Source organism: Salmo salar, chromosome 02, assembly GCF_965601325.2.
Source record: "Salmo salar chromosome 02, fSalSal1, whole genome shotgun sequence".
Classification (NCBI taxonomy): domain Eukaryota; kingdom Metazoa; phylum Chordata; class Actinopteri; order Salmoniformes; family Salmonidae; genus Salmo; species Salmo salar.
Window position 1 is genome coordinate 5,919,765 of NC_138292.1, and position 27,736 is coordinate 5,947,500.

At 43.4% G+C, this 27,736-nt stretch overlaps 1 protein-coding gene across 4 annotated transcripts in view; it reads left to right on the forward strand.

The window, feature by feature from the left end:
* Window positions 1-27,736, forward strand: part of LOC106573090 (collagen alpha-1(XIV) chain) — a 258,521-nt gene that overhangs the window by 93,940 nt on the left and 136,845 nt on the right. For all 4 annotated transcript variants that reach the window (XM_082959258.1, XM_082959260.1, XM_082959256.1 and 1 more), the window contains exons 17-23: window positions 1,576-1,708; window positions 2,040-2,075; window positions 4,167-4,309; window positions 10,470-10,602; window positions 13,649-13,771; window positions 17,892-18,041; window positions 22,995-23,111. In XM_082959258.1, the coding sequence (XP_082815384.1) occupies window positions 1,576-1,708; window positions 2,040-2,075; window positions 4,167-4,309; window positions 10,470-10,602; window positions 13,649-13,771; window positions 17,892-18,041; window positions 22,995-23,111 (835 nt within the window). The remainder of the gene's footprint in view (window positions 1-1,575; window positions 1,709-2,039; window positions 2,076-4,166; window positions 4,310-10,469; window positions 10,603-13,648; window positions 13,772-17,891; window positions 18,042-22,994; window positions 23,112-27,736) is intronic.

A 27,736-nucleotide genomic window follows, 5' to 3' on the forward strand; every position in this document is an offset into this window, starting at 1 on the left:
GTTACTGTGAAGTAGATACACTGGGTGTGTCTGTGAGGTAGGGTGGTGGAATGTTACTGTGGAGTAGATACACTGGGTGTGTCTGTGAGGTAGGGTGGTGGAATGTTACTGTGGAGTAGATACACTGTCTGTGTCTGTGAGGTAGGGTGGTGGAATGTTACTGTGGAGTAGATACACTGGGTGTGTCTGTGAGGTAGGGTGGTGGAATGTTACTGTGGAGTAGATACGCTGTCTGTGTCTGTGAGGTAGAGTGGTGGAATGTTACTGTGGAGTAGATACACTGTCTGTGTCTGTGAGGTAGGGTGGTGGAATGTTACTGTGGAGTAGATACGCTGTCTGTGTCTGTGAGGTAGGGTGGTGGAATGTTACTGTGGAGTAGATACACTGGGTGTGTCTGTGAGGTAGGGTGGTGGAATGTTACTGTGGAGTAGATACACTGTCTGTGTCTGTGAGGTAGGGTGGTGGAATGTTACTGTGGAGTAGATACACTTTCTGTGTCTGTGAGGTAGGGTGGTGGAATGTTACTGTGGAGTAGATACACTGTCTGTGTCTGTGAGGTAGGGTGGTGGAATGTTACTGTGGAGTAGATACACTGTCTGTGTCTGTGAGGTAGGGTGGTGGAATGTTACTGTGGAGTAGATACACTGTCTGTGTCTGTGAGGTAGGGTGGTGGAATGTTACTGTGGAGTAGATACGCTGTCTGTGTCTCTCATGGCACCCTGTTCCCTGTAAAGTGCATTACTTTGGATCTGAGCCCTATGTAGCAGAGCTGTGAGGCTGTGACTGTAGAGCTGTGAGGCTGCGACTGTAGAGCTGTGAGGCTGCGACTGTAGAGCTGTGAGGCTGGGACTGTAGAGCTGTGACTGTAGAGCTGTGAGGCTGTGACTGTTGAGCTGTAAGGCTGTGACTGTAGAGCTGTGAGGCTGTGACTGTAGAGCTGTGAGGCTGTGACTGTAGAGCTGTGAGGCTGTGACTGTAGAGCTGTGAGGCTGGGACTTTAGACCTGTGAGGCTGGGACTGTAGAGCTGTGAGGCTGTGACTTTAGACCTGTGAGGCTGTGACTGTAGAGCTGTGACTGTAGGCCTGTGAGGCTGTGACTGTAGAGCTGTGACTGTAGAGCTGTGAGGCTGTGACTGTAGAGCTGTGACTGTAGAGCTGTGAGGCTGTGACTGTAGGCCTGTGAGGCTGTGACTTTAGAGCTGTGACTGTAGAGCTGTGAGGCTGTGACTGTAGACCTGTGAGGCTGTGACTGTAGACCTGTGAGGCTGTGACTGTAGGCCTGTGAGGCTGTGATTGTAGAGCTGTGAGGCTGTGACTATGAAGTAGGGTGGTGGAGAGATTTTCCCACAAAACCCACCAATGCAGACTAGTTGAGTTAATCCATGAGAGAGCAGTGTATGATAATGATATTGATCATAGCAGGTGTATTTTATCCTTTCTGTTTCTCTCTCTCTCTCTCTCTCTCTCTCTCTCTCTCTCTCTCTCTCTCTCTCTCTCTCTCTCTCTCTCTCTCTCTCTCTCTCTCTCTATCTCACTACCTCTCTCTCTCTCTCTATCTCTCTCTCTGTATTCTAGATGGTTCTAAGTGGTGATGTGGACTCCTTCCTCCTCAGTGGACTGAGCCCTAACACAGAGTATGAAGTGATGCTCCAAGCCATCTTCAAAGACCAATCAGAGAGTGATGCAGTGTTAGTGGTGGAGACAACACGTGAGAGAATAATGCAACTCAACTCATTCTCTATGCACCATACAGCAGTTCTGCAGTTTTACACCGTGACTTTAAATCAGACCTTATCTACAAAGGGCCAGGCTTTCACTCCAGCCATATCAGTAAGACTCCAGATTCAAGTATTGAACTAATCACTTTGTCCAATAGACTTAATGAGTTGAATCAGATGTGGTACTGCTTTGACTGGAGCTGCAGCCTGCACCCACACTGGGTATGCAACGTTGACAAATCTAAACTCTAGTACTTGATTTAGTTCTAGTATTGTATTTCTCTCTGTTTGTCTTACTAACTGCATCACTATTGTTTCCAGTTGCCAGGACAACAACGGTTGCCACTACAACGCCAGGTAATGAACGTTCTGACTGTTGTTTAAATTGTTGTTATTGGTCGAATGGAAAAGGCTGTTTTTCATGTTGTCACCAAGCGTTCTGCTCCCACAAGTCTCTCTGACTCGATTATAGTCCTGCCGAGAGCCACATGGTACCATATGGGACCAAACTGGAGTTTCCAAATTCAATCATCAAGGATTTACTACTTTTAAACTACTGTCGTATTTCTCAGGTCTGAAGTCATTTATACTCTTGTACCTGGGTTATGTCTTATATCTAGAGCTCAGAGTTATTCCTGGTGGACATTTAGTCTCTTCTACCTTGGTTATATCCCATAGCTACGGCTCAGAATTATTCCTGGTGGACATTTAGTCTCTTCTACCTTGGTTATATCTCATAGCTACGGCTCAGAATTATTCCTGGTGGACATTTAGTCTCTTCTACCTTGGTTATATCTCATAGCTACGGCTCAGAATTATTCCTGGTGGACATTTAGTCTCTTCTACCTGGGTTATATCTTATAGCTAGAGCTCAGAGTTATTCCTGGTGGACATTTAGTCTCTTGTACCTGGGTTATGTCTTATAGCTACGGCTCAGAATTATTCCTGGTGGACATTTAGTCTCTTCTACCTTGGTTATATCTCATAGCTACGGCTCAGAGTTATTCCTGGTGGACATTTATTCTCTTCTACCTGGGTTATATCTTATATCTAGGGCTCAGAGTTATTCCTGGTGGACATTTACTCTCTTCTACCTGGGTTATATCTTATAGCTAGAGCTCAGAGTTATTCCTGGTGGACATTTAGTCTCTTGTACCTGGGTTATGTCTTAAATCTAGGGCTCAGAGTAATTCCTGGTGGACATTTAGTCTCTTCTACCTTGGTTATATCTCATAGCTACGGCTCAGAATTATTCCTGGTGGACATTTAGTATCTTCTACCTTGGTTAAATCTCATAGCAACGGCTCAGAATTATTCCTGGTGGACATTTAGTCTCTTCTGCCTGGGTTATATCTCATAGCTACGGCTCAGAATTATTCCTGGTGGACATTTAGTCTCTTCTACCTGGGTTATATCTCATAGCTACGGCTCAGAATTATTCCTGGTGGACATTTAGTCTCTTCTACCTGGGTTATATCTCATAGCTACGGCTCAGAATTATTCCTGGTGGACATTTAGTCTCTTCTACCTGGGTTATATCTCATAGCTACGGCTTAGAATTATTCCTGGTGGACATTTAGTCTCTTCTACCTGGGTTATATCTCATAGCTACGGCTTAGAATTATTCCTGGTGGACATTTAGTCTCTTCTACCTGGGTTATATCTTATAGCTAGAGCTCAGAGTTATTCCTGGTGGACATTTAGTCTCTTCTACCTGGGTTATATCTCATAGCTACGGCTTAGAATTATTCCTGGTGGACATTTAGTCTCTTCTACCTGGGTTATATCTTATAGCTAGAGCTCAGAGTTATTCCTGGTGGACATTTAGTCTCTTGTACCTGGGTTATGTCTTATAGCTACGGCTTAGAATTATTCCTGGTGGACATTTAGTCTCTTCTACCTGGGTTATATCTTATATCTAGGGCTCAGAATTATTCCTGGTGGACATTTAGTCTCTTCTACCTGGGTTATGTCTTATATCTAGGGCTCAGAGTTATTCCTGGTGGACATGTAGTCTCTTCTACCTGGGTTATATCTTATATCTAGGGCTCAGAGTTATTCCTGGTGGACATGTAGTCTCCTGTACCTGGGTTATGTCTTATATCTAGGGCTGAGAGTTATTCCTGGTCAGGTAATGTGGTCAGGAGTGTTATCTCTTCGGCAGGGGTTGCTTTGCTTTGGTTTTAGAATGACTTGTTACTTGATCACGCTGGTATAAAGTGACAGACTAATCCTTGTTTACAAAGATGTGATTATTGACTGCATTGTGTTGTTAAATGACATGGTGCTGAATATCATGATTGTGATTGCATATATTGATGGTGAGTCATTTCATGTTATGAGAACTCAATCAGGTCTCTTGTCCAAGCTGTTATCAGCCAACTGGCCTGGTCAAAAGGATTCAATAAGTCAATACATTAATATCTCTGTGTTATCTGTCCCCTCCAGTGGTACGTCAGGCGGTGAGAGGCCTGCAGGTCCAGGAGGAGACCACCTACAGCCTGGAGGTGTCATGGCAGCTGGAGGATCCTAAGGTGGACCAGTACAGAGTCACCTACGTCAGCCTCACAGGAGACCGCAACGAGGAGTCAGTGAGTTTGGAGCTCGTTTAGAGGCAGAGACTGGCTATTTCTGAAGAAGGGTTTACTTGCAGTGATCATGATAAGTGGTGTACTGATTGTAAGTCACTCCTTATTCTCACTGGTCACACCGTCCTGCACCTTAGAAGCCGTGTCGTTGGTTGTACGCTAGGTTGTCAGTGAGTATAGAGAGAACTCACAGAGTTACCAGGCGTCTTACATCCCTTTGGGAATATGGCCAAAGATGGGCAGACATAGACTGTATGTGAAGTGTATCACAGAGGGGAAGTTCAGAGGTCATTTTCCTATGTGTGTGTTGTAGGTAGATCACTCTGTGTAACTCAGCTCTGATCAGAAACCAAGCATCTTGCTTTGATGGTTTGACACCACACTGATCATCATGTCAGGCACCACACTGATCATCATGTTAGGCACCACACTGATCATCCTGTCAGGCACCACACTGATCATCATGTCAGGGAGGTTAGATCCTGATGACAGGACACGTTCTGTAGCTGTACCCATCCAGGGGTTAAATCCTGATGACAGGACACATTCTGTAGCTGTACCCATCCAGGGGTTAAATCCTGATGACAGGACACGTTCTGTAGCTGTACCCATCCAGGGGTTAAATCCTGATGACAGGACACGTTCTGTAGCTGTACCCATCCAGGGGTTAAATCCTGATGACAGGACACGTTCTGTAGCTGTACCCATCCAGGGGTTAAATCCTGATGACAGGACACGTTATGTAGCTGTACCCATCCAGGGGTTAAATCCTGATGTCAGGACACATTCTGTAGCTGTACCCATCCAGGGGTTAGATCCTGATGTAAATGTGTAATTACTGTTGAGCATGTCTAATTTGTGTATCATTGTGGAATTAACTGGCTGACACAGTCACAGTGCTGTTTGAAAGGAACCAGATAAATTATTACCCATGCTCCTTTGGGGTCTCTGGAACCTAATGAAAGTCTTTGATTATTTGATCATGGTGGCTTAGTCACTGAACTAATTCCTGTAAGGCACAGAAATTGAGACACATGTCGATCCACTGATTAGTTTGACATACTGCATGGAGGCATAATATCTACACTCTTAGAGAAAAGGGTTCTTCTACTGTTCCCATAGGAGAACCCTTTTTGTTCCAGGTAGACCCCTCTGTAGAAAGGGTTCTACCTGAAGCCAAAAGGGTTCTCTGTGGGGACAGTCGAAGAACCCTTTAAGGTTCTAGATAGCATATTTTTGTCTAAGAGTGTACTGTCATACTTGCTGAAAAGACACCTCCAATTTGAAATCTGGTTGAAAACTGGTGGAACTCATTGTTGTCCTTTCAGTTGTCCTGTTTTATTGATCCTAAGGGTTTCCGATTAAGAACAGATACGTTTGGAATGTAAATCCTGGGTTTTTGCTGTTCTTCAGACAAAGCATTGACAACTTAACCCTTCTCTGTTATGTATATACCCTTCACAAAAAGGTTATTTGTAGACAATAGATAGAATGGATAGACAAGGAATGGGTGGTAGACTGATAGAAACAGTAGACTGGTACATAGGGAAGTATATGTGTGGAGACAACGAAGAACGGGGTGGCAGATAGCCTAGCAGTTGAGAGCATGTGCCAGTAACCGAAAGGTCACTGGTTCAAATCCCAGAGCCAACTAGGTGAAGAATCTGTCGATGTGTCCTTGAGCAAGACACTTAACCCTCATTGCTCCTGTAAGTCGCTCTGGATGAGAACGTCTGATAGATGAGTAAAATGTAGGTAGCTTTGCCAAAGTATTCTTCACCTAGTATGTAAGATATCCTTCATCTGACTGGAGTTTTATATCTCCCAGCTCAAATTCAATAGAATCATACCATTTTATTATCCAGTGAGTTCAATAGAATCACACCATTTTATTATCCAGTGAATTCAATAGAATCACACCATTTTATTATCCAGTGAGTTCAATAGAATCACACCATTTTATTATCCAGTGAGTTCAATAGAATCACACCATTTTATTATCCAGTTTTTATTGTATTTTTATTTCACCTTTATTTAACCAGGTTGGCTAGTTGAGAACAAGTTCTCATTTGCAACTGCGACCTGGCCAAGATAAAGCATAGCAATTCGACACATACAACAACACAGAGTTACACATGGAATAAACAAAACATAGTCAATAATACAGTAGAACAAAAGAAAACAAAAAGTCTATATACAGTGAGTGCAAATGAGGTAAGATAAGGCAATAAATAGGCCATGGTGGCGAAGTAATTACAATATAGCAATTAAACACTGGAATGGTAGATGTGCAGAAGATGAATGTGCAAGTAGAGATACTGGGGTGCAAAGGAGCAAGATAAATAAATACAGTATGGGGATGAGGTAGGTAGATAGATGGGCTGTTTACAGATGGGCTATGTACAGGTGCAGTGATCTGTGAACTGCTCTGACAGCTGGTGCTTAAAGCTAGTGAGGGAGATATGAGTCTCCAGCTTCAGAGATTTTTGCAGTTCATTCCAGTCATTGGCAGCAGAGAACTGGAAGGAAAGACGACCAAAGGAGGAATTGGCTTTGGGGGTGACCAGTGAGATATACCTGCTGGAGCGCGTGCTACGAGTGGGTGCTGCTATGGTGACCAGTGAGCTGAGATAAGGCGGGGCTTTACCTAGCAGAGACTTGTAGATAACCTGTAGCCAGTGGGTTTGGCGACGAGTATGAAGCGAGGGCCAACCAACGAGAGCGTACAGGTCGCAATGGTGGGTAGTGTATGGGGCTTTGGTGACAAAACGGATAGCAATGTGATAGACTGCATCCAATTTGTTGAGTAGAGTGTTTGAGGCTATTTTATAGATGACATCACCGAAGTCGAGGATCGGTAGGATGGTCAGTTTTACGAGGGTATGTTTGGCAGCATGAGTGAAGGATGCTTTGTTGCGATATAGGAAGCCGATTCTAGATGTAATTTTGGATTGGAGATGCTTAATGTGAGTCTGGAAGGTTTACAGTCTAACCAGACACCTAGGTATTTGTAGTTGTCCACATATTCTAAGTCAGAACCGTCCAGAGTAGTGATGCTGAACGGGCGAGCAGGCATGCGAGCAGGCATGCATTTAGTTTTACTTGCGTTTAAGAGCAGTTGGAGGCCACGGAAGGAGAGTTGTATGGCATTGAAGCTCGTCTGGAGGTCAGTTGGAGGCCACGGAAGGAGAGTTGTATGGCATTGAAGCTCGTCTGGAGGTTAGTTAACACAGTGTCCAAAGAGGGGCCAGAAGTATACAGAATGGTGTCATCTGCATAGAGGTGGATCAGAGAATCACCAGCAGCAAGAGCAACATCATCATTGATGTATACAGAGAAAAGAGTCGGCCCGAGAATTGAATGCTGTGGCACCCCCATAGAGACTGCCAGAGGTCCAGAGGTTCGGACAGCAGGCCCTCCGATTTGACACACTGAACTCTATCAGAGAAGTAGTTGGTAAACCAGGCGAGGCAGTCATTTGAGAAACAGAGTCGAAAGCCTTGGCCAGGTCGATGAATACGGCTGCACAGTAATGTCTCTTATCGATGGCGGTTATGATATCGTTTAGGACCTTGAGCGTGGCTGAGGTGCACCCATGACCAGCTCGGAAACCAGATTGCATAGCGGAGAAGATACGGTGGGATTCGAAATGGTCGGTAATCTGTTTGTTAACTTGGCTTTTGAAGACCTTAGAAAGACAGGTAGGATAGATATAGGTGTTTCCTAGCCTCAGAGCAGTGGGCAGCTGGGAGGAGGTCCTCTTATTCTCCATGGACTTTACAGTGTCCCAGAACGTTTTTGAGTTAGTACTACAGGATGCAAATTTCTGTTTGAAAAAGATAGTCTTAGCTTTCCTAACTGCCTGTGTATATTTGTTCCTAACTTCCCTGAAAAGTTGCATATCACGGGGGCTATTCGATGCTAATGCAGAACGCCACAGGATGTTTTTGTGCTGGTCAAGGGCAGACAGGTCTGGAGTGAACCAAGGACTATATCTATTGTGTGTCCAGTGTGTTCAGTGTGTTCAATAGCATCACACCATTTTATTCTCCAGTGTGTTCAATAGCATCACACCATTTTATTCTCCAGTGTGTTCAATAGAATCACACAATTTTATTCTCCAGTGTGTTCAATAGGATCACACCATTTTATTATCCAGTGTGTTCAATAGAATCACACCATTTTATTCTCCAGTGCGTTCAATAGAATCACACCATTTTATTATCCAGTGTGTTCAATAGAATCACACCATTTTATTATCCAGTGTGTTCAATAGAATCACACCATTTTATTATCCAGTGTGTTCAATAGAATCACACCATTTTATTTTCCAGTGTGTTCAATAGAATCATACCATTTTATTCTCCAGTGTGTTCAATAGAATCACACCATTTTATTATCCAGTGTGTTCAATAGAATCACAGTGTGTTGACTCATTTGTACGATGAGAAGAATTATTAGTTTGGAGCCCCTTCCACCTTTCTGCCCCAACCTCCACAGAGCCCTTGGGACCAAGGGACTCTACAGTGATTCAGCACTTAAACCCTCTATCTATTCTTTCTCCTTCACTTGTATTTTAATTTCCACCTGGGACCTTCGCGTCTCCCTGGCTCCTGCTGTGTTGGGGAAGATAGAGGGGATGGAGCAACATGGAAGAACTTCCATTATCTTTTCAACAAGCATTTAGGTCACTGAGGAACGAATGGAACACACTGGCTGCACCCCATATGGCATCCTATTCCCTATATAGGGCTCTGGTCAAAAGTAGTGCACTATATAGGGAATAGGGTGCCATTTGGGACACATCCATAGAGAGATTTTTTTTTCCCCCCTGAAGAATCCCAATTACCCCACAGACTGAAGTAGAGACCTGTGAGGACATGCTCCTTAGAGAGAACGGTTGGGACTTTCAGATCGTTTAGTTTTGGCTGAGTCAAGCCAACTCCCCTGGCAGAATCTGCTTCAGCACCACGTGTCTATTGGACAGCTCCGCTAATCAGAGTTGTTGTGTAGGAGTCAGTACAGTCCAGCTCTGGTGTGGGGTCTGACAGGGCAGCGGATGGGATGGAGGATAGGGATGGGGTTTGGGCTTAGCCTCTCACTCCTCTCCATGTGAGGATATGGCTTCTTAGAGAAGACATTTAGGAACGTTCACTTTGGGCTCGACCAACTACTTGGCAGTTCCGATTTAAACACCACATGCCTGGTGGACAGTCCATTTCCAGGGTATGGGGTTTGACAGTTCACAAGATGGGATAAAAAAAAGCCCAGACCAACCAGGGAAGATGGATCATAGAGAACGTGTAAATAGTTTATATGGAAATACGAAATCTTATTCCAAGTAATGATACTAAAATGTTATTAATTTTACATAGTTGTACCTTCTCAGGGAACTTTTGACCATTTCAGACCTTTTTCTTGGTAACATCCTTTGGGAACTTCTTTTTATATCATATTTTTAACTGTGGTCTAAGAGTCTAATGGGTGACCACAACAGCGTGATTCAACTAATCTGTTAATGATTATGCAGAGAGGTAATATCAGGCTAACTTTGTTTTTGTCCCAAATCGCACCCTATTCCCTATATAGTGCACTACTTTAGGAACAGGAACCCTATGGGCCCTGGTCAAAAGTAGTGGACTAAATAGGGAATAGGGTGCGATTTGGGATTTTCATTAGATGTTAATCCTTCTTGTCATTACCAACATATCAGGTTTAACTGTCTTGTCATTGAGGCCAATTTTGTTAATGAGAAAAAAATGGAAGAATAGAGCAGTGAAAATGTTTGGAAAGAACTTCAAACCAAGTATCAGCCTCATACCCAAAGCCAAGTGTCAGTTCAGCCACTGGCCACTGTGGGAACTGGCCAAACAACAGGCTAGATGAGACGTTACCATATGTTTGATTAACGATGTGTCGGTAGCAGTGAAATAAGACACACTTGGAGGTCAGATATATTTCTGAGGAGAAACCCTCACGCTTATGCTCTCTCTCACACACACACACACACACACACACACACACACACACACACACACACACACACACACACACACACACACACACACACACACACACACACACACACACACACACACACACACACACACACACACACACACACACACTCTGTGTAACACTATGTATAATCTCTACCCGCCAGGTTCTGGTGCCTGGGCAGCAGACCACAGTCCTTCTCCAGCCTCTGCTGTCTGACACAGAGCACAAGGTGACGGTCACCCCAGTCTACACAGATGGGCAGGATGGCATCAGTGTGTCTTCTGTGGGCAGAACATGTGAGTACAGCCTTTCTTGTGGATGGTTCTATGAAGCTTGTCTTGTAGCTAGTGTAATGCCTGGGGTTTAGACCTGGCTCTATTGTGTGGGGTGTATGGTAAATGTTATATTGAGCTCCTGTCACCTATTTCTATATATACATCAAAACTATGATATATCACCTATGGAATCATGTAGTAACCAAAAAAGTGTTAAACAAATCAAAATATATTTTGTATTTGAGATTCTTCAAAGTGGCCACCCTTTGCCTTGATGACAGCTTTGCACACTCTTGGCATTCTCTCAACCAGCTTCATGAGGCAAAGAGAAACGACATCCATCATCACTTTAAGACATAAAGGTCAGTCAATACGGAAAATGTCAAGAACTTTGAAAGTTTCTTCAAGTGCAGTCGCAAAAACCATCAAGCGCTATGATGAAACTGTCTCTCATGAGGACCGCCACAGGAAAGGAAGACCCAGAGTTACCTCTGCTTCAGAAGAAAAGTTCATTGGAGTTACCAGCCTCAAAGTTTAAGTAACAGACACATCTCAACATCATTCTATTCAAAGGAACAGTTGATATTGCGGTCCTCATGTGGTGGTCCTCATGTGGTGGTCCTCATGAGAGACAGTTTCATCATAGCGCTTGATGGTTTTTACGACTGCACTTGAAGAAACTTTCAAAGTTCTTGACATTTTCCGTATTGACTGACCTTTATGTCTTAAAGTAATGATGGACTGTCGTTTCTATTTGCTTATTTGAGCTGTTCTTGCCATAATGTGGACTTGGTCTTTTACCAAATAGGGCTATCTTCTGTATACCACCCCTACCTTGTCACAACACAACTGATTGGCTCAAATGCATTAATAAGAAGGAAAGACATTCCACAAATTAACTTTTAACAAGGCACACCTGTTAATTGAAATGCATTCCAGGTGACTACCTCATGAAGCTGGTTGAGAGAATGCCAAGAGTGTGCAAAGCTGTCATCAAGGCAAAGGGTGGCCACTTTGAAGAAACTCAAATGTTTTGGTTACTACATGGTTCCATATGTGTTATTTCATAGTTTTGATGTCTTTACTATTATTCTACAATGTAGAAAATAGTAAAACCAATGAAAACCCTTGGATGAGTAGATGTGTCCAAACTTTTGACTGGTACTGTTTATATATATATATATATATATATATATATATATATATATATATATATATATATATATATGTGTGTGTGTGTGTGTGTGTGTGTGTGTGTGTGTGTGTGTGTGTGTGTGTGTATATATATACATTATTATTTTATTTTGACACAGCAAATACAATGTCTTATAAGCCCATGTGGGCGGGGCATCCTGATGATGCATGACTCCATGTGGGCGGGGCATCCTGAAGATGCATGACTCCATGTGGGCGGGGCATCCTGAAGATGCATGACTCCATGTGGGCGGGGCATCCTGAAGATGCATGACTCCATGTGGGCGGGGCATCCTGATGATGCATGACTCTGTAATAAAATAAATCAAATCAAAATCAAATTGTAGGCATTTGGTTGAGGAGGGTTATCCATCTAGATCCCACTGAACCATCTCTGTTAGACTAGTTACAGCAGGTGGAAAATGTTCCCAGTGTGTCGGTTCCCTGTCGTCACCCGCTGAGGACGGTGTAAACGGACAGCCAGCAATTATTGATCATGTCCATTAATAAGCTTAATGAAAGCCATTCATAATCACACAGTCATTCTGTTCTCAGTCATGAGCCACTAAAACACTTCCTCATGCTGTAATTGATTATATACACTCAGCTCAACATCATTGTCTGAATGATTAAACACTCTACCAATAGCAAGCTGGTGATGCATCCAAAATGGTATCCTATTCACTACATCAGTACTCAACAGGTGGACCGCGGGCCGGATCCGGATACAGAACGGGGTCAATACTGACCGCGGCCCCGACTAAAAATAAAGAAATAAAAATGTTGGTTGGGGTTGGACTCCTGGTTTCATTATGAACACACATAAGACATGGAAAATGTGTAGAAATGCAGAAAATTAGCTTTAAAACTGCTCCATTTCTTCTTCGCTCCATGGCATAATGCGTAGAAATGCAGGAAATGAGCTTTAAAACTACTACATTTTCCCTTCGCTCCATGGCATAATGTGTAGAAATGCAGGAAATTAGCTTTAAAACTACTACATTTTCCCTTCACTCCATGACATAATGTGTAGAAATGCAGGAAATTAGCTTTAAAACTACTACATTTTCCCTTCACTCCATGACATAATGTGTAGAAATGCAGGAAATTAGCTTTAAAACTACTACATTTTCCCTTCACTCCATGACATAATGTGTAGAAATGCAGGAAATTTGCTTTAAAACTACTAGATTTTCCCTTCGCTCCATGGCATAATGTGTAGAAATGCAGGAAATTAGCTTTAAAACTACTACATTTTCCCTTCACTCCATGACATAATGTGTAGAAATGCAGGAAATTACTTTTAAAACTGCAATGTTTTCTCTCTGCCAACAAGAAGGTTGTGAACAGTGTGAACTGTTTAGGGTTGCATGGGTTGCGAGGTGGGGGGTTTGTTACTACGCTGATAAATAACAATATCCATCCGGATCTTTGTCACCTAAGAAATCTGTGTGACTGGACCGTCTCAAATTGTACTTGTGTACCGCTGCCCATAAGGCTCAGACCAAAAGTAGTGCAGTCTATAGGGATAGGGGTGCTTTTTCAGACTAGGATTGTCTCCTCTTTAAACATTTTATGAAAATGCCACAGTGAATATAAGTCAAATATGTTTTTAAAGTAGAGAGCAGAGAGAGTACAGTCCCTTTGGCTTTGGCTAGCTTGTATTCCAAATGAAACCCCAAACCTTGTAAAAACCCAATAGTAAATCATAAATCACACATACATATGACTTTAATAACTTTCAATGTTTTGGATGGATGGAATCTGTGTTTTGCATATTGGTGCAATACCATAACAATTGACTGCAGCCTAACAGTGTACCGTAAACCACAGTGTATAAGTGACAGTTTCTCTACTACTCTTGTTTTGTCAGTGCCCCTCTCAGCGCCTAGCAACCTGAGGGTGTCTGAGGAGTGGTTCAGCCGCTTCCGCATCACCTGGGACACGCCTCCTTCTCCCACCTTGGGCTTCAGGGTAGTCTACCAACCCACATCTGGTATGTACACACCTGTTACAGTACACACCTGTTACAATACACACCGGTTACAATACACACCTGTTACAATACACACCTGTTACAATACACACCTGTTACAATACACACCTGTTACAGTACACACCTGTTACAATACACACCTGTTACAATACACACCTGTTACAGTACACACCTGTTACAATACACACCTGTTACAATACACACCTGTTACAATACACACCGGTTACAATACACACCGGTTACAATACACACCGGTTACAATACACACCTGTTACAATACACACCTGTTACAATACACACCTGTTACAGTACACACCTGTTACAATACACACCGGTTACAATACACACCGGTTACAATACACAACTGTTACAATACACACCGGTTACAGTACACACCGGTTACAGTACACACCGGTTACAATACACACTGGTTACAATACACACCGGTTACAATACACACCGGTTACAATACACACCTGTTACAATACACACCTGTTACAGTACACACCTGTTACAATACACACCGGTTACAATACACACCGGTTACAATACACAACTGTTACAATACACACCGGCTAGAATACACACATATTACAATACACATGTTGCAATACACACGTATTACAATACACACGTTACAATACACACCTCTCTTTAACGTTTCAATCTTTTAAACACCATTATTCAGTCTGCCGTCCCAGACTGTCTTTTAAACACCATTATTCAGTCTGCCGTCCCAGTCAGTCTTTTAAACATCATTATTCAGTCTGCCGTCCCTGACAGTCTTTTAAACACCATTATTCAGTCTGCCGTCCCAGACAGTCTTTTAAACACCATTATTCAGTCTGCCGTCTCAGACAGTCTTTTAAACACCATTATTCAGTCTGCCGTCTCAGACAGTCTTTTAAACACCATTATTCAGTCTGCCGTCCTTGACAGTCTTTTAAACACCATTATTCAGTCTGCCGTCTCAGACAGTCTTTTAAACACCATTATTCAGTCTGCCGTCCTTGACAGTCTTTTAAACACCATTATTCAGTCTGCCGTCCTTGACTGTCTTTTAAACACCATTATTCTGTCTACCGTCTCAGACAGTCTTTTAAACACCATTATTCAGTCTGCTGTCCCAGACAGTCTTTTAAACACCATTATTCAGTCTGCCGTCCTTGACTGTCTTTTAAACACCATTATTCTGTCTACCGTCTCAGACAGTCTTTTAAACACCATTATTCAGTCTGCCGTCCTTGACAGTCTTTTAAACACCATTATTCAGTCTGCCGTCCTTGACTGTCTTTTAAACACCAGTATTCTGTCTACCGTCTCAAACAGTCTTTTAAACACCATTATTCAGTCTGCCGTCCCAGACAGTCTTTTAAACACCATTATTCTGTCTGCCGTCTTGGTCTTTTAAACACCATTATTCAGTCTACCGTCCCAGACAGTCTTTTAAACACCATTATTCTGTCTACCGTCTCAGTCAGTCTTTTAAACACCATTATTCTGTCTACCGTCCTTGACAGTCTTTTAAACACCATTATTCTGTCTACCGTCTCAGTCAGTCTTTTAAACACCATTATTCTGTCTACCGTCTCAGTCAGTCTTTTAAACACCATTATTCTGTCTACCGTCTTGGTCTTTTCTATTGTAAACAGAAGGCTTGATGTGGGTGTAACACAGAGTGTGGGGAAATATCCCTCAGCTTTGTTTCCTACATGGAGAAACCACATGAGAACAGAAAGAAGAAAGAGTCTGTGGTTATGTTCCAAATGGAAACCTGGCCCCTATGTAGTGCACTACTTTTGACCAGAGCCCTATGGGGACCCTATTCCTTATATAGTGCACTACTTTTGACCAGAGCCCTATGGGGACCCTATTCCCTATATAGTGCACTACTTTTGACAAGGATCCAAAGGGCTCCGATCAAAAGTAGTGGGGAGTGGTTGTCATAGGGTTGCATCCTGTGACTGTGTGAGCCTCTGCTTTCTATTAGAAGCTCTTTAAACTGCCCTGTGGTTCAGAGAAATGGGTCCTCCAACTAGATTTAATACCCTGCCCTATGGTTCAGAGAAATGGGTCCTCCAACTAGATTTAATACCCTGCCCTGTGGTTCAGAGAAATGGGTCCTCCAACTAGATTTAATACCCTGCCCTATGGTTCAGAGAAATGGGTCCTCCAACTAGATTTAATACCCTGCCCTGTGGTTCAGAGAAATGGGTCCTCCACCTAGATTTAATACCCTGCCCTGTGGTCCAGAGAAATGGGTCCTCCACCTAGATTTAATCCCCTGCCCTGTGGTCCAGAGAAATGGGTCCTCCAACTAGATTTAATACCCTGCCCTGTGGTTCAGAGAAATGGGTCCTCCAACTAGATTTAATACCCTGCCCTGTGGTTCAGAGAAATGGGTCCTCCAACTAGATTTAATACCCTGCCCTGTGGTTCAGAGAAATGGGTCCTCCACCTAGATGTAATACCCTGCCCTGTGGTTCAGAGAAATGGGTCCTCCAACTAGATTTAATACCCTGCCCTGTGGTTCAGAGAAATGGGTCCTCCACCTAGATTTAATACCCTGCCCTGTGGTCCAGAGAAATGGGTCTTCCACCTAGATTTAATACCCTGCCCTGTGGTTCAGAGAAATGGGTCCTCCAACTAGATGTAATACCCTGCCCTGTGGTCCAGAGAAATGGGTCCTCCACCTAGATTTAATACCCTGCCCTGTGGTCCAGAGAAATGGGTCTTCCACCTAGATTTAATACCCTGCCCTGTGGTCCAGAGAAATGGGTCCTCCACTTAGATGTAATACCCTGCCCTGTGGTCCAGAGAAATGGGTCCTCCAACTAGATTTAATACCCTGCCCTGTGGTCTAGAGAAATGGGTCCTCCACCTAGATTTAATACCCTGCCATGTGGTCCAGAGAAATGGGTCCTCCACCTAGATTTAATACCCTGCCCTGTGGTTCAGAGAAATGGGTCTTCCACCTAGATTTAATACCCTGCCCTGTGGTCCAGAGAAATGGGTGCCTCCACCTAGATTTAATACCCTGCCCTGTGGTCCAGAGAAATGGGTCCTCCAACTAGATTTAATACCCTGCCCTGTGGTCCAGAGAAATGGGTCCTCCAACTAGATTTAATACCCTGCCCTGTGGTCTAGAGAAACGGGTCCTCCACCTAGATTTAATACCCTGCCCTGTGGTTCAGAGAAATGGGTCTTCCACCTAGATTTAATACCCTGCCCTGTGGTCCAGAGAAATGGGTGCCTCCACCTAGATTTAATACCCTGCCCTGTGGTCCAGAGAAATGGGTGCCTCCACCTAGATTTAATACCCTGCCCTGTGGTCCAGAGAAATGGGTGCCTCCACCTAGATTTAATACCCTGCCCTGTGGTCCAGAGAAATGGGTCCTCCAACTAGATTTAATACCCTGCCCTGTGGTCCAGAGAAATGGGTCCTCCAACTAGATTTAATACCCTGCCCTGTGGTCCAGAGAAATGGGTCCTCCACCTAGATTTAATACCCTGCCCTGTGGTCCAGAGAAATGGGTGCCTCCACCTAGATTTAATACCCTGCCCTGTGGTCCAGAGAAATGGGTGCCTCCACCTAGATTTAATACCCTGTCCTGTGGTCCAGAGAAATGGGTGCCTCCACCTAGATTTAATACCCTGTCCTGTGGTCCAGAGAAACGGGTCCTCCACCTAGATTGAATGCCTTCTACAACAAGAGGAACAGGGGGCTCTGCCTCTGTCTGTTAGTGGAGAGGTGCTTACTCTCACTACAGTATACATGTTCCATGCCCTTCTTCCCTACTCTCTGACAGTGCCTCCATTCCTCATTTTCCAGACTGTCCTCAAATACATTTGATTGGAACTTTAGGTTCAACATGATATGTGTGCATGCGTGTGTGTGCGTGTGTGTGTGTGTCTCTGTGTTTGTGTGTCTCTGTGTGTGTGTGTGTGTGTGTGTGTGTGTGTGTGTGTGTGTGTGTGTGTGTGTGTGTGTGTGTGTGTGTTTGTGTGTCTCTGTGTGTGTGTGTGTGTGTGTGTGTGTGTGTGTGTGTGTGTGTGTGTGTGTGTGTCTCTGTGTGTGTGTGTGTGTGTGTAGCTGAGCCAGTCTCTGTGTTTCCTACAGTGCCGGGGTCAGCTCTGGAGACCTTTGTGGGAGACGACGTCAACACCATGCTGATCCTGAACCTGCAGAGTGACACTGAGTACACTGTGAAGGTCATCTCTTCCTACACAACGGGATCCAGCCAACCACTCCAGGGCACCGCCAAGACATGTAATACATTGGCTCTATTGGTCAGGTTGTGTGTGTGTGTATGCGTGTGTGTGTGTATGCGTGTGTGTGTTGCTGATCGTGTGTGTGTGTGTGTGTGTGTGTGTGTGTGTGTGTGTGTGTGTGTGTGTGTGTGTGTGTGTGTGTGTGTGTGTGTGTGTGTGTTGCTGACCCTGTGTGTGTGTGTGTGTGTGTGTGTGTGTGTGTGTGTGTGTGTGTGTGTGTGTGTGTGTGTGTGTGTGTGTGTGTGTGTTTGTGTGTTGCTGGCGCTGTGTGTATGTCATCACCTCCTACACCACAGGATCCAGCGAACCCCCACACACACCACTAATACATGTTAGGGTTGGTGAATGGTGTTTAGGTAGTTTAGGTAGACTCCGGTTGTAGTTCCAATTCAAGACCACAACAAAGGGGACCTCAGGGTTAGGGTCCATTTTTGAATTGACTCTTTCAACTGCCAATACCAAGCAGCCACTTTGGATGACATGTTAAATGTTTGTTCTCAAAGTGTAGTACACTACATGACCAAAAGTATATGGACACCTGCTTGTCGAACATCTCATTCCAAAATCGTGGACATTAATATGGAGTTGGTTCCCCCTTTTGCTGATATAACAGCCTCCACTCTTCTGGGAAGGCTTTCCACTAGATGTTGGAACATTGCTGCGGGGACTTGTTTCCATTCAGCCACAAGAGCATTAGTGAGGTCGGGCGCTGATGTTGGGCGATTAGGCCTGGCTCGCAGTCGGCGTTCCAATTTATCCCAAAGGTGTTCGATGGGGTTTAGGTCAGGGCTCTGTGCAGGCCAGTCAAGTTCTTCCACACTGACCTCGACAAACCATTTCTGTATGGACCTCGCTTTGTGCACGGGGGCATTGTCATGCTGAAACAGGAAAGGGCTTCCCCAAACAGTTGCCACAAAGTTGGAAGCACAGAATCATCTAGAATGTAATGTATGCTGTAGCGTTGATATTTCCCTTCACAGCAACTAAGAGGCCTAGCCCGAACCATGAAGAACAGCCCCAGACCATTATTCCTCCTCCACCAAACTTTACAGTTGGCACTATGCATTGGGGCATGTCCACATACTTGTTTATATATGGCGATGAGCTTTACACCACTCCAGCCGACGCTTGACATTGCGCATGGGGATCTTTGGCTTGTGTGCGGCTGCTCGGCCATGGAAACCCATTTCATGAAGCTCCTGACGAACAGTTCTTGTGCTGACATTGCTTCCAGAGGCCGTTTGGAACTCGGTAGTGAGTGTTGCAACCGAGGACAGACGATTTTTACGCGCTACACGCTTCAGCACTCGGCGGTCCCGTTCTGTGAGCTTGTGTAGCCTACCACTTTGTGACTGAGCCGTTGTTGCACCTAGACATTTCCACTTCACAATAACAGCACTTACAGTTGACCCGGAGCAGCTCTAGCAGGGCAGAAATTTGATGAACTGACTTGTTGGAAAAGTGGCATCCTATGACGGTGCTACTTTGAAAGTCACTGAGCTCTTCAGTAAAGCCATTATACTGCCAATGTTTGTCTATGGAGATTGCATGGTCATGTGCTGAATGTTATACACCTGTCAGCAACGGGTGTGGCTAAAATAGAATCCACTCATTTGAAGGGGTGTCCACATACTTTTGTATGTATAGTGTATGTCTGCTCCTCTGAACCAGTTTGTAAAGATACATGTGATTCATCCCCATAATGCAAAGCCCATGGAGACTAAGCTTTAAGGAAGTGTAATACATAGCTTTGTATTCTGTTTGCATTACATTATGCTGATAACATAAGATTCCCTTTGTTTGTTGAAGAGGATTTCACCACCCTGACGGACAGCTGAGAATATCAATATTCAGAGAGACAGTTGGGGAAATTTACACCCGTTTGCATATAAATGTGATATCAGCAGGTGCATCGTAAAGTAATACATGCTTTTTGGAGCTTTTCTCATCAAAAGTAAATAGATTGTCTTTTTCATAATGTCCTTCTGGCTGTCAGCAGAGCGTCACATCAGCATCCTGCTGTGTGACTACCTGAGAAGAGCTGCGTTTTCATCGGAGCTCAGTCAGATGAGATGTTCCAGGGACAGGAGACATACGGATATAATAACTGGCAGAACCAGGACATACTGCCAATCCATAATGGGAAGCTGAACCCAGAGTAATATATATATGTATTATTTTTATTTAACTAGACAAGTCAGTTAAGAACAAATTCTTATTTACAATGAGGACCTAGGCCGGCCAAACCTGGACTAAGCTCGGCCAATTGTGAGCCACCCTATGGGACTCCCAATCATGGCCGGATGTGATACAGCCTGGATTCGAACCAGGGAGTGTAGTGACACCTCTTGCACTGAGATGCAGTGCCTTAGACCGCTGCGCCCCTCGGGAGACCAATATGTCTACAGTTGGATACATATTATACATGTACAATGAATGGCTGACTGAATTAATGAGTGAATGGCTGACTGAATTAATGAATAATGCATGAATTGATATATACTGAGCATTAAATGTATGCAGCACATCTCTATGTGGCTATAAGTTGACCCCCCCCCCCCCCCCCCCACTGCTGTACAAGGCAGCTATTCCATTATAGAGAGAGGAATTTAAGTCGTGACACAAATGACTTATGATGCGTTGCAGTCTCTCTTTCACCCCAAACACACTGTACAGTAGTTCATCTCCTCACGCAGGCTTTATAATTATATCTGCATATGCACCACCAAGATTCCTATCAATATTTTATGCTTTGTCAATTTGACCTTTAAATAATGAAATGCACAAATAGCTCAATTGTACCTGGTTTTGACTCTTGTCTTCCATAGGTTTGTGCCCCCAGTGCGGCAGAGTGGCTGTCTGTCCATGCATACATACAGCTCATTAATAAGGGTCGTATAAGGAAGTTAGACTGCGTCACATACTGCACCCTATTCCCTATATAGTGCAGGACTCTGGTCTCAAACGGTTCCCTATTCCCTATATAGTGCAGGACTCTGGTCTCAAACGGTTCCCTATTCCCTATATAGTGCAGGACTCTGGTCTCAAACGGTTCCCTATTCCCTATATAGTGCAGGACTCTGGTCTCAAACGGTTCCCTATTCCCTATATAGTGCAGGACTCTGGTCTCAAACGGTTCCCTATTCCCTATATAGTGCAGGACTCTGGTCTCAAACGGTTCCCTATTCCCTATATAGTGCAGGACTCTGGTCTCAAACGGTTCCCTATTCCCTATATAGTGCAGGACTCTGGTCTCAAATGGTTCCCTACTCCCTATATAGTGCACCCATAGGACTCTGGTCTCAAACGGTTCCCTATTCCCTATATAGTGCTCCCATAGGACTCTGGTCTCAAATGGTTCCCTATTCCCTATATAGTGCAGGACTCTGGTCTCAAACGGTTCCCTATTCCCTATATAGTGCAGGACTCTGGTCTCAAATGGTTCCCTATTCCCCATATAGTGCTCCCATAGGACTCTGGTCAAAAGTAGTGCACTCTATAGGGAATAGGATGCTATTTAGGACAAATCCAAAGGCTGTCATATACATTATTCACAAGGAGGAAAAATAATCCACCTGCCATGTGTTTTCATGACTTTCCCTTTCGGAAGACAGGTAACAAAGTGTATAGATATAGTAGTTGTAGAATGTGAATACGCTGTGTACAGGATGTGTCTTAATGACAGCTGTGTCATAGCTCTTTGATTTTATGGCTGGTACATGTTGTCGTTCTGTTCTAGAAATTCATATGTTACTTTGTCAGATTGTTTAGCTGTATGATTCATTGAAATTTCGTTGAAAAGTGTATAGTGTAAATCAGATGGAAACAACTTCTGCTCCTCTAAAATGAAACAATGAATAATAATTTAAAAAGATGAGTTTGTTGTGGCAGCTTTTGTTTTTCAGAACATGTTTGTTGTACGGAACAGAGAAGTTTCTAGAGACTGTTTACACTCTATAAACTGTTTACGGTTCCTAATAGCTTTCATAAAGATTGGGGAATAGATTTGAACTTATTGCTCTCTATCAAAACGTCATATACTATTTAATCACTAAGATTAATAGCCTTTCTTTTCTTTGATAACAAATGCGCGTTGGATAGGACTCAGAAGTTGGACGTTAGTTCATATTGATTCTTCCCATAAATCACAATGAGTTATTTATTTGAGTGGATGAAATGAATTCCTTAAAGACACACATGCCTACACAGCTGGATTGATTGTGTTTCATTATGACACCTTATCAATACTATCAGCTTCCTGGTCTTTATCTATCAGTACCAATAGATAGGTTGAAAGATTGCAATTCTCCGTCAGCTGTTGGCTTCAGTTCCTTCATGATGTTACTGTCCATAGTGATGTGGTGGGGTCATGATTGTGATCGTGATTGTGATTTGATGTGATCGTGATTTGATGTGATTTGATAGTGATTTGATGTGATGTGATTGTTATTTGATGTGATAGTGATGTGATGTGATAGTGATTTGATGTGATAGTGATTTGATGTGATTGTTATTTGATGTGATAGTGATTTGATGTGATAGTGATTGTGATGTGATGTGATTGTGATTTGATGTGATAGTGATTGATTTGATGTGATAGTGATAGTGATTGTGATAGTGATTTGATGTGATTGTAATGGTAATAGTGATGTTATTCTGTCATCGTGATTATCTCTCTCTCTCTCTCTCTCTCTCTCACTCTCTCTCTTCCTCTCTCTCTCTCTCTCTCTCTCTCTCTCTCTCTCTCTCTCTGTCTCTCTCTCTCGCTCTACTCTCTACTCTCTACTCTCTACTCTCTACTCTCTGTCTCTGTCTCTCTGTCTCTGTCTCTGTCTCTGTCTCTGTCTCTGTCTCTCTGTCTCTGTCTCTCTGTCTCTGTCTCTCTCTCTCTCTCTCTCTCTCTCTCTGTCTCTCTCTGTCTCTGTCTCTGTCTCTGTCTCTGTCTCCTCAGTGTATCTGGGCGTGACCAACCTGAACACCTACCAGGTGATGAGGTCCAGTATGTGTGTCCAGTGGCAGCCCCATCGTCAGGCTGACCTCTACAGGGTGGTCATCGAGTCTCTGCTCAGTGAGTAGCACTTCTCCTTTACCAACTCCATGTGTTTTTAACTAGGCCTTCTCCTTCATGTTATAGCTGAATGTCCATGTGTTTTTAACTAGGCCTTCTCCTTCATGTTATAGCTGAATGTCCATGTGTTTTTAACTAGGCCTTCTCCTTCATGTTATAGCTGAATGTCCATGTGTTTTTAACTAGGCCTTCTCCTTCATGTTATAGCTGAATGTCCATGTGTTTTTAACTAGGCCTTCTCCTTCATGTTATAGCTGAATGTCCATGTGTTTTTAACTAGGTCTTCTCCTTCATGTTATAGCTGAATGTCCATGTGTTTTTAACTAGGCCTTCTCCTTCATGTTATAGCTGAATGTCCATGTGTTTTTAACTAGGCCTTCTCCTTCATGTTATAGCTGAATGTCCATGTGTTTTTAACTAGGTCTTCTCCTTCATGTTATAGCTGAATGTCCATGTGTTTTTGACTAGGCCTTCTCCTTCATGTTATAGCTGAATGTCCATGTGTTTTTAACTAGGCCTTCTCCTTCATGTTATAGCTGAATGTCCATGTGTTTTTAACTAGGCCTTCTCCTTCATGTTATAGCTGAATGTCCATGTGTTTTTAACTAGGCCTTCTCCTTCATGTTATAGCTGAATGTCCATGTGTTTTTAACTAGGTCTTCTCCTTCATGTTATAGCTGAATGTCCATGTGTTTTTAACTAGGCCTTCTCCTTCATGTTATAGCTGAATGTCCATGTGTTTTTAACTAGGCCTTCTCCTTCATGTTATAGCTGAATGTCCATGTGTTTTTAACTAGGCCTTCTCCTTCATGTTATAGCTGAATGTCCATGTGTTTTTAACTAGGTCTTCTCCTTCATGTTATAGCTGAATGTCCATGTGTTTTTAACTAGGTCTTCTCCTTCATGTTATAGCTGAATGTCCATGTGTTTTTAACTAGGCCTTCTCCTTCATGTTATAGCTGAATGTCCATGTGTTTTTAACTAGGCCTTCTCCTTCATGTTATAGCTGAATGTCCATGTGTTTTTAACTAGGTCTTCTCCTTCATGTTATAGCTGAATGTCCATGTGTTTTTAACTAGGCCTTCTCCTTCATGTTATAGCTGAATGTCCATGTGTTTTTAACTAGGCCTTCTCCTTCATGTTATAGCTGAATGTCCATGTGTTTTTGACTAGGCCTTCTCCTTCATGTTATAGCTGAATGTCCATGTGTTTTTGACTCGGCCTTCTCCTTCATGTTATAGTTTAATGTACATGTCTTTCACCTAGACTTGGACATAGGAAGAGGATTAAACCGTTGTGTAGTCATTAAATGCCATAGGGTCTTATCATGGACATAAAGAGTAGTTGTGTTCCTCCCGTGCTCTGACAGTGTTGCTATGTCACTTCTTAGAGTAGTTGTGTTTCTCCTGTGCTCTGACAGTGTTGCTATGTCACTTCTTAGAGTAGTTGTGTTTCTCCCATCCTCTGACAGTGTTGCTATGTCACTTCTTAGAGTAGTTGTGTTTCTCCCATCCTCTGACAGTGTTGCTATGTCACTTCTTAGAGTAGTTGTGTTTCTCCCATCCTCTGACAGTGTTGCTATGTCACTTCTTAGAGTAGTTGTGTTTCTCCTGTGCTCTGACAGTGTTGCTATGTCACTTCTTAGAGTAGTTGTGTTTCTCCTGTGCTCTGACAGTGTTGCTATGTCACTTCTTAGAGTAGTTGTGTTTCTCCTGTGCTCTGACAGTGTTGCTATGTCACTTCTTAGAGTAGTTGTGTTTCTCCCATCCTCTGACAGTGTTGCTATGTCACTTCTTAGAGTAGTTATGTTCCTCTTGTGCTCTGACAGTGTTGCTATGTCACTTCTTAGAGTAGTTGTGTTTCTCCTGTGCTCTGACAGTGTTGCTATGCCACTTCTTAGAGTAGTTGTGTTCCTCTTGTGCTCTGACAGTGTTGCTATGTCACTTCTTAGAGTAGTTGTGTTTCTCCTGTGCTCTGACAGTGTTGCTATGCCACTTCTTAGAGTAGTTGTGTTCCTCCCGTCCTCTGACAGTGTTGCTATGCCACTTCTTAGAGTAGTTGTGTTTCTCCTGTGCTCTGACAGTGTTGCTATGTCACTTCTTAGAGTAGTTGTGTTTCTCCCGTGCTCTGACAGTGTTGCTATGTCACTTCTTAGAGTAGTTGTGTTTCTCCCATCCTCTGACAGTGTTGCTATGTCACTTCTTAGAGTAGTTATGTTCCTCCTGTGCTCTGACAGTGTTGCTATGTCACTTCTTAGAGTAGTTGTGTTTCTCCCATCCTCTGACAGTGTTGCTATGTCACTTCTTAGAGTAGTTATGTTCCTCTTGTGCTCTGACAGTGTTGCTATGTCACTTCTTAGAGTAGTTATGTTCCTCCCGTGCTCTGACAGTGTTGCTGCCACTTCTTAGCATCAAGCTTTAAGTACTTTCTCTATTTTCTCTTTTATTGCCCATTTCCATCTCCCCAAACCTCACACAGGAGCTTATCTTCAAATCCACCAAATCCTCAGCTCTTCCTTTCTCTCTCTTTCTCTATCTCCCTCCCCCCTCTCTCTGTCCCCTCTGTCTTTCTGTCTCTCTCTCTTCCTTTCTCTATCTCCCTCCCCCCTCTCTCTGTCCCCCTCTGTCTCTCTGTCTCTCTCTCTCTCTCTCTTCCTTTCTCTCTCTTTCTCTTTCTCCCTCCCCCTCTCTCTGTCCCCCTCTGTCTCTCTCTCTCTCTCTCTTCCTTTCTCTCTCTGTCTCTTCTCCCCCCTCTCTCTCTCTCTCTCTGTCTCTGTCTCCTGCTCTCTCCGTTTATCTCTCTAAACACAGGAGGTTTGAGATCTGTTCCAATATTAAAACCAGATCCTGCCTCTATTCCTTCCGTATGCCTTAACTTGCTCCGTCTGGGTCCCTGTCTCTATTTCTTCCATATGCCTTAAACCTCTCTGGGATTCGTGGGACGCTAGCGTCCCACCTCGCCAACAGCCAGTGAAATTGCAGGGCGCCAAATTCAAATAACAGAAATCTCATAATTAAAATTCCTCTAATATACAAGTATTATACACCATTTTAAAGATAAACTTCTTGTTAATCCAGCCACAGTGTCTGATTTCAAAAAGGCTTTACGACAAAAGCACACCATGCGATTATGTTAGGTCAGCGCCTAGCCACAGAAAACCATACAGCCATTTTCCAAAGAAGGAGAGGTGTCACAAAAGACAGAAATGGCGTTAAAATTAATCACTAACCTTTGATGATCTTCACCGGATGGCACTCCCAGGACTCCATGTTAGACAATAAATGTGTGTTTTGTTCGATAAAGTTCATCTTTATGTCCAAAAATCTCATTTGAAATTGGCGCGTTATGTTCAGAAATGCATTGTCTCAAACAAACATCCGGTGAAAGTGCAGAGAGCCACATCAAATTACAGAAATACTCATAAATAAACATTGATGAAAAATACAAGTGTTTAACATACGATTAAAGATAAACTTCTCCTTAATGCAACCGCTGTGTCAGATTTCAAAAAGGCTTTATGGTGAAAGCACACCATGCGATTATGTTAGGTCAGCGCCTAGCCACAGAAAACCATACAGCCATTTTCCAACCAAGGAGAGGTGTCACAAAAGTCAGAAATAGCATTAAAATGAATCACTAACCTTTGATGATCTTCATCTGATAGCACTCCCAGGTCTCCATGTTAAACAATAAATGTTTGTTTTGTTCGATAAACTTCATCTTTATGTTCAAATACCTCCTTTTTGTTCGTGCGTTTAGTCCAGTAATCCAAATGCACAAGGCGCGCTCACAAAGTCCAGACGAAAAGTCAAAAAAGTTCCATTATAGTTCGTAGAAACATGTCAAATGATGTATATAATCAATCTTTAGGATGTTTTTTATCATAAACCTTAAATTATATTCCAACCGGACAATTCCTTTGTCTTTAGAAAGGAAAGGGAACAGAGCTCGCGCCCACGGCCGCTCACGATAAAAAACTTGAGGATTTCAGCCAGACCCCTGGTTCAAACAGCTCTTATTTGCTCCCCTTTCACAGTAGAAGCCTGAAACAATGTTCTAAAGACTGTTGACATCTATTGGAAGCCTTAGGAAGTGCAATCTGACCCCATAAACACAGTATATTGGATAGGCAATCACTTAAAAAAATCTACAAACCTCAGATTTCCCACTTCCTGGTTGGATTTTTCTCAGGTTTTTGCCTGCCATATGAGTTCTGTTATACTCACAGACATTATTTTAACAGTTTTGGAAACTTTAGATTGTTTTCTATCCAAACCTACTAATTATATGCATATTCTAGCTTCTGGGCCTGAGTAGCAGGCAGTTCACTCTGGGCACCTTATTCATCCAAGCTACTCAATACTGCCCCCCATTCCCAAAGAAGTTCACGTGCTCCGTCTGGGTCCCTGCCTCTATTCCTTCCGTATACCTTAACGTGCTCCGTCTGGGTCCCTGCCTCTATTCCTTCCATATGCCTTAACGTGCTCCGTCTGGGTCCCTGCCTCTATTCCTTCCATATGCCTTAACGTGCTCCGTCTGGGTCCCTGCCTCTATTCCTTCCGTATGCCTTAACGTGCTCCGTCTGGGTCTCTGCCTCTATTCCTTCCGTATGCCTTAACGTGCTC